At 33.0% G+C, this 8,186-nt stretch overlaps 1 protein-coding gene across 1 annotated transcript in view; it reads right to left on the bottom strand.

Moving 5' to 3' along the window:
- Positions 1–8,186, bottom strand: part of LOC128249620 (retinal guanylyl cyclase 2-like) — a 46,293-nt gene that overhangs the window by 34,952 nt on the left and 3,155 nt on the right. Inside the window, exon 2 of the mRNA XM_052973707.1 lies at positions 2,237–2,320. Coding sequence (XP_052829667.1) covers positions 2,237–2,320 — 84 coding nt within the window. The remainder of the gene's footprint in view (positions 1–2,236; positions 2,321–8,186) is intronic.

The raw sequence follows: 8,186 nt of genomic DNA on the forward strand, positions 1-8,186 counted from the left end.
AATCATCATCATCATTCTAGGAATGAATCTTTCCTTTTATTTTTGCTTCCAATTCTAAAACATGTTCAGAAAGTGAATAGATTTTTTTGAATCAAACATTGTTGATGAAACAAAATTGCTTGAAGATATCTTTTGAATTTGATCAAATCTATTGCTAATATGATAGTATTGCCAATATGTACATGTACAACTGATCCTTTTGATCCTGATGCTTATATTGAAGAATTTCTTAATCCTAAACCAAATTTAGGCTACAGGTTCAAGAGAAAGATAGCAGAATTCATAATCAAAAAGGCTGTAACAACTACAGAAGGAAATAATATTTGTAAAAGAGCACATCAATTTTTACTCTGTTTTAATTAAAAACTCGAATTACATTTACTATAAAACTTTATTATACTGAAGAATATCAAATGATTTTCTGTAGAAAATACTTTGAGACATTTAAAAGAGCCATTTTTTCCTGTCTTAGAAGTAATGCATTTAAATGAAGAAGAAATTGCTTCAATTGAAATTCAATTTAATAGCATCCATTTAGTTAAATGGACAAATTTGTCTAACACTGATGCACTCTGGTTAGAAGTTTTGGATTAGAAAGCTACCAGTGGTGGAAATCCTTTTAGAGACGTTGCAAAATTTGCCATTAACCTATTAATATTGCCAAATTCAAATGCCGAGGTCGAACAGTTTTTCAGCAGCATGAGTAGAATCAAATCAAAACTGAAAAACAATATGCAGCTTCCTTTGCTTGGATCAATACTTTCTGTTACATACGGCCTAAAAAAATATGGAAAATGTCGCAAAATCTTCAACATTCCAAAAACTATATTCAACAAGATTGGGACTTTGGATGTATACAAAAGTCAAGACCCAGAGTCTGCAGTTGAACAAATCAGTGAAATTGAAGAAATTATTTCTCACTGCTGAATGTAATTAAAGAATGAAAATAAATAGGTAAATAAAAATGAATCTTTTACAATATAATTGGACTATTTCTAGGGAGCCTTCTAAGCATTTCAGAGCATCACTTTCTCATGTGCTCTTATTATATATTACTCTTGCACATTGGCATGTCAAACATTGCTAGGAATAACAGTCAAAACATTAAAATATACATGAATGAAGTTAACATTAAAACATTCATGAGCAAATTAAATATTTAAAAGCTACAAACAAGCAAACCAACGAGAGTTGCTAGAAATGACAGTCAAAACATTGTTTAATACACACAATTATTAGTTAAAAATTTCAAGAATGCAAGTTTGCAATACACTCTAGGATTTTATTAAAAAAAACTGGCTAGCACTGTGCTGTCAAAAACAACAGCTAATTGCAGTATTTTATATAAATATGGATGATAAATTAATACACTTGTCAATGTCCACACACATTCACATACTTCCCTTGTACACACATACGCACATATACTCATACAGAGTTGAAACGCAGTTTGATTTTTCTTTTCAGCATTGAATGTTCACCATCTCACCAGTTTTCCATCACCCTTTCCTTCCTTATTTATCTATCACCCTTCTTTTCTCATTCATATGTTGTGACAGAAAAAAGCACAAGAATATTATTATAGTTGAAGATTATCTTTCTTGTATCTTCCTCTTCTCCTTGTGCACATGCACGGCATCTTTCGTTACAATAGAAACAGAGTTTTTTGCCATGGTGATGTGTAAAACACTTGCTTCTGATTGGCTAAAATACCCAAATTTTGAAAATTTTAAAGGCTATTAATTTTTTAATTATGGATTTGTAGGGAAAATGAATTTCATTTTCATAATCAGTATACAAAACTTAATCCGTATACCAAATTTGAAAACAAATGGAACAACATTGTAAGCAGTGATGAAAACCACAAAGATCCCAGTGTTTTACTCCAATTCATATTGCCTTTATTTTCATAAAAAAAGTAGATAAATGAAAATAAAAATAAAAATAATAAAAGAAATGATAAAAACTTTTTAAAATTTTGTTGGCTGACTTATTAGAATTATCTCCCCTGGTTGTTGTTTTTCCCTTTTTTAAAAAATAAACTTCAAACATTCTCTCTCCTGATGGATTGCCTTCTAATTTTCTTGCATAAATTCATTTGATCCTAGTTTCTCAACTCATTATGTCACATATGTGAGATCCTACTCTGAGTGAATTTAGAATGTCAAGATGCCTGAAGTACTTTTTTTCTTTGCCATGTTGGGACAACTGAATTCTTACTACAAAAATGTCTTACCTTGTCCTGTAGATTCCATGCGTGAAGCTGTGTTGACAGTGTCTCCAAATAAACAATATCTCGGCATTCTGATACCAATGATTCCTTCAAAGAATCAAAGCATATTAAATTAAATGTATATTAATGAAGTATACTTTGATTATGCATATTTTAAAAGATTTATTATGCATCTTTTCCTCTCTTCTTCATAGAAATATCAAATGAAATTGAACTGATATAAAGAAATTACAAATAATAATAATTTCAGGACTAATGCCTATAATAGAAAGGATTGTTGTTGTTGTTATTATTATTATTATTATTATTATTATTATTATTATTATTATTATTATTATTATTATTATTATTATTATTATTATTATCATTAATATTATTATTATTGGTTGAACGATATTTCAACAGTAAGTCTGTCTTTGTCAAGTTCAAAATAAGAAGTGATATAAATTCAAAATTATAGAAATCTAAATTTAAAGTATGAACGAGAGCAACCAGTGTCCACATGCTGATGGAATGACATCATCAGTCTTTAAGTTTCAATCTTCTTCACTTTCATTTCTTAGAATGCATGAGGATAAATATGTTTGCGGGTTATTAACATCACACCCTGGAGGAATGAATAAAATGACAGGAGAATATCATCAAATTTATACAAAACTGTTTGATTAAATATTCTTTTTCCTTTTGTCTTTTTTCTTTCCTCATTTTTCCTGTCTTTTTTTCTGTCTTTTTCTTTTCGCCTGTTATAAAATTGAAACTTAAAGACAAATGATATCATTCCATCAATGTGTGGATGCTGGTTGCTCTTGTTCATACTTTAAATTAAATTTCTATAATTTTGAATTTTTATCACTTCTTATTTTGAGCTTGACAAAGACATACATACTGTTGAAATATCGTTCAACCAATAAAATATCTATTACAGTTGAATCACTCTCTTCATCTTGACTGTTTACCTTTGTGAAGAGTTACGTCAATCCTTTTAAAAATATTATTATTATTATTATTATTATTATTATTATTATTATTATTATTATTATTATTGTTATTATTTTATCTCTTTATCACAGGTTTTGTTGGAACTTCTGGAGTCTTGCATGCATAGTGGGCTTACTACCTGCAGCCTATGATAACATGCTATTTGTTCTTTTCAGCTATCTCATACTTTCCAGATTATTCTGGCCATGCCAAGGAGGCAAACCTTTTATAACAATTTCACTGGTCACTCTATTCCAATTTCCTTTATATTCTTCTCGGTGCCTTCTAATACTGTTCCCAAGGACCCAACAATAATTGGCACTATCTTCGGTATTTCGTACTTAAGTGGGTTGTATATATCTATCTTTCCATCTTCCTTCTTGACTATTCGTGGGTCGAAGGGGCATGCAACATCAACTATATAGCATATGTGATGCACCTTGTCCATCACCACTAGATCCAGTTTGTTATGCTCTTGCACCTGATCTGTTTGGATTGGGAAATCCCAGAGGATTTTGCTGGTCTCTGACACTTACACTCTCTGCAGTTTGTGCTCATATCAAGCCTTGCTTCTCCCTAGACCCCTCTTTTTGCAGTTTCTAATGTAACATTTTCACTACCTGATTGTGTCGCCACAACTTGTAGTTTTGGGCAACTCTAGGGCATTCGTTCATAATATGGGCAATGGTTTCATTCCCTCTATTGCAGATGCGGCACAGCAGAGACACTTGCTCATTTCTCAGGTTGACCCACCAGTTTGTGGCCACTATTATTATTATTATTATTATTATCACTATTATTATTATTATTATTATTATTATTATTATTATTATTATTATTATCATCATCATCATCATTTTGACCCCAATATTCAACTCATTTTATCAATCCCAAAAGGATGAAAGGCAAAGCCAACCAAGGTGGAATTTGAACTCAGAATGTAAAGACAGTTGAAATCCACTCAGCATTTTCCCCAGCATAGTATTGATTCTGCCAGCTCACTGCCTTAATAATAATAATAATAATAATAATAATAATAATAATAATAATAATAATAATAATAATAATAATAATAATAATAATAATAATAATGATGATGATGATGATGATGATGATGATGATGATGATGATTTCATTTATTTGCCATAAGAGCGAAAGATGAGCAGGACAATACAAAGACAGACATAAAGTGTGGGGGTTTACATATAATGAAATGATAAAAAAACAAAGACAAAGACAAAGACAAGCTGGCAGTATCATTAGCATGCCAAGCAAAATGTTTAGTGGTATTTCGTCTGTCTTCGTGTTTTGAGTTCAAACTCTACTGAGGTTGACTTTGCTTTTTATCCTTTCAGGGTTGATAAATTAAGTACTAATGAAACACTGGGGTTGATGCAACTGACTAGCCTGCTACCCCAAAGTTTCAGGCCTTGTGCCTATAGTAGAAAAGATTATTATTATCATTATCATTATTTTTATTATCATTGCCTTTGCACAGCTTCTAACGCTGGAGATGTACTACAGTGTCAGCTGTTTACTACCAGTGAACTAAGGTAACACCTCTTATTTTTCGAGCATCTTCTGGAATATTCGAGCAGTTCCAAGCAGTGCCGTTTTCTGCTAGTGCTCCACCTTATTGCAGCCCCTATTTGTTCCACGTACTTCTCGGGATTTTTGCTCACTGTTCCCAGGTCTCCCACTTTTATTGATACTACTGCTACCTCTTTCATCGACCACAATTGCTTAACTTCCTAAGCTAACCTGTCATATCTCTCGACTTTTCTTTCTTCCTTAGCGCATACCATGTTGTCAGCTGGTCATGCTATATCTATGATCCAGCGTAGTTTGTTTTCTTTCTCAATTAAGATTATGTCCAGCTTCCTATTCTCTATCTCATGGTTGCACTGAATCATAAAATCCTATAGGATCATAGCATTTCTATTTTTGACAATGCCTTCAGCTTTGTGGTCATACCAGTGTTTTGCTCTGTCAAGTCCATACTTGTTGCAAAGTGTCCAATGGACAAGCCTGGCTATATTGTTGTGATATCTCTTATATTCCTTCTGGGCTAGTGGTGTACATTGGCTGGTAATATGCCATATGGTTTCACCGTTTTGTCCATAGATTCTGTACTTATCACTTTCTGCTGTGTTGTCTATTCTGTATTTTATGTAGTTTATTCTTAGTGCTTTCTCTTGGGCAGCACAGATTAGAGCCTCCGTTTCTGGTTTTAAATCACTTTTAGTCATCCACAGCCATCTTTTTTCTATGTCTGTCTTATCTTCAACATCTCTATGAAATTGACCATGCATTCTTTTCTTTACCCACCTATTTTCAGTTTCATTCATTTTCAATTTCTTGTAGTTGCAATCTTTCATCCTACACAAGTCTGACCTTCTTACTTCTAATAATAGTGATTCTGTGGCAGTTTTTACATACCATGCTATGTTGTTTTCTTATTTCTTTACTGCCCACAAGGGGCTACACACAGAGGAGACAAACAAGGACAGACAAACGGATTAAGTCGATTATATTGACCCCAGTGCGTAAATGGTACATATTTAATTGACCCCGAAAGGATGAAAGGCAAAGTCGACCTCAGTGGAATTTGAACTCAAAACGTAACGGCAGACGAAATACTGCTAAGCATTTCGCCTGGCATGCTAACGTTGCTGCCTTATGTTGTTTTCTTCTGCTCTAATGCTGTGTTTGCATCCAATAAGTCCTCTTCTCCCTCTTTTTCTTGGTACATACACTCTGTGTCACTTTTGGGGTGGAGTGACCTATTTCTAGTTAGCAACTTCCATGTCTTTCTGTCTAAGCTGTTTAGTTCGTCTACTGTCCATGCGATTACTCCTGCTCCATATCTAAGGAGTGAAACCGCCCAGGTGTTGATAGCTTCAATCTTATTCCGTCCGTTTAATTTTGACTTAAGGATCAGTCTCAGTCTGCGCAAGTGCTCCACCTTAAATTTTTCTGTCATTTCTTTCTCCATCAATTTATCCATTTCCAAAATCCCTAAGTACTTATAGGCCGTCTCTTCTATCTGCTTCATAACCTCCCCTGATGGTATCTTTAGCCCGTCCATACATTATTATTATTATTATTATTATTATTATTATTATTATTATTACTATTATTAATATGGTGGTGGATTGGAAGAATCTTTAAAACATTGGAAGATATGTCTTGTGATAATTATTCTGACTTTTTAAACAGAGTGTTCAAATCTTGCTGAGCTCAGCTTTGCCTTTCATTCCTCTGGGGTTGAGGAAATGTAGCACCAGTCAAGTACTCAGGTCAATGTTATTGACCAACTCTCTCTCACCAAAATTGGTGGCCTTGTGTCTAAATTAGAAACAATTATTGCTATTATTGATTTATATAACAATCCTCCAGGAAATTAAAAAAAACGAAAGAAAAAAATTGTAAAAAGGAAAAAGAAAAAGAAAAAGAGAGTAAAAAGGAAAAAAACAAAAACAAAGAAAGAGAGAGTTAAAAAAAAGGAATGAAAATTAATACAGAAAAGAAAGGAAGAAAGAAAGAAAGAAGATGAAGACAAAGAAGGTGAAGAAAGAAAAGAAATTATTTTAGAAAATATATAAAGCAAAAAAGGAGAGAAATTAGTTTTAAAAATATATAAAGAAAAAGAAAGGAAGAAACAAAAAAAGAAAATAAGTAATCAAGGGAAAAATATATAAAGGAGAAATAAAAATCATATCATCGTAGTCTTGTCTACCTTGGAAGCTTTTTTAATTTTGTAACATCAAATAATGATTGCTTTTTCTTTTTTTATAATGAGTTTCTGAGTAAAAGCTTTTTGCTGTTGAGATCAGAAGAAAGTTAATGGTATGAAGTTTTTTCCTTATAAGTGAGTTAATTATATAAGAGTGTCCGTATTAGCTCTCAGTTTGAAACTAGCAGCAAAGAATTTACAATTTTACATTATTGTTGTTCCATTTAGGCCGACCTTCCAATTATATAATTGGTATGTCTTCCGAAAATCGCTCTCAGACCAAGAATATTGGTATCGGTCAGTTCACTATCACATGGTTATTCCAGAAAATAAAATAAAACAGAATCAAAGATAAAATTATAACAACAATAACAATAACACAGCAGCAGCAGCAGCAGCAGCAGCAGTAGTAGTCAGCAGCAGCAGCAGCAGTAGTGGCAGCAACAGCAGCAGCATCAGTGGCAGCAGCAGCAGCAGCAGTGGCAGCAGCAGCAGCAGTGGCAGCAGCAGCAGCAGGGGTTGGCAATAATAATAACCATAATTTTCATGCTATCTTTTGAAAAGGAACTTATGAATACTCTTGAGTCATTTCTTCCAAATTTCTATTGATTTTCATGTAGGTTCTTGTGATTTCCAAATTTCTTTTCTCATACTATTTTTATTCTCTCTTTCCACCAAATTCCATTAATTTCCAAATCTTCAGTCTGTAGAAATTGCATATACTAACTTCTTAGAACTCTAAGAAAAATTCCCTTTATCTTCTTTCTGTAATTCCATTCAGATCTTCCTTTTATTGCCATCAACTCTTAGAATTCAACCAGTTCTGTAAATGGCCCATAACTGCAGATACTCAATACTGAATAGCAAATATAATTGGTAAAGTTGGCTTTATAATCATGATTCTAGAATCACCCCAATTGTGCAGCACCTTGAGCAAATTTCTCAACTGCCACAACTTGAAATTGACCTGAAATGTGGTGAGTGAAATTTTGAGTAGACATAAAATGTGTGGAGTTCAGTCAAATAGACTTCACATTGGTTGACAGACTTAATCCATCATCCAGCTTAGTGTTTCTTCTTGATCCTCAGAGGCATTTAGTGGAGTCCAAAGCAAGCATTGTGAACAATCTCTGGTCTGAAGACAGAGGCACTTCTTTCTTCAGTATCTACCAATCAATTGACATTCTCTCTCTCTCTCTCTCTCTCTCTCTCTCTCTCTCTCTCTCTCTCTCTCTCTCT

The sequence above is a fragment of the Octopus bimaculoides genome, chromosome 16, assembly GCF_001194135.2.
Source record: "Octopus bimaculoides isolate UCB-OBI-ISO-001 chromosome 16, ASM119413v2, whole genome shotgun sequence".
NCBI classification, from domain to species: domain Eukaryota; kingdom Metazoa; phylum Mollusca; class Cephalopoda; order Octopoda; family Octopodidae; genus Octopus; species Octopus bimaculoides.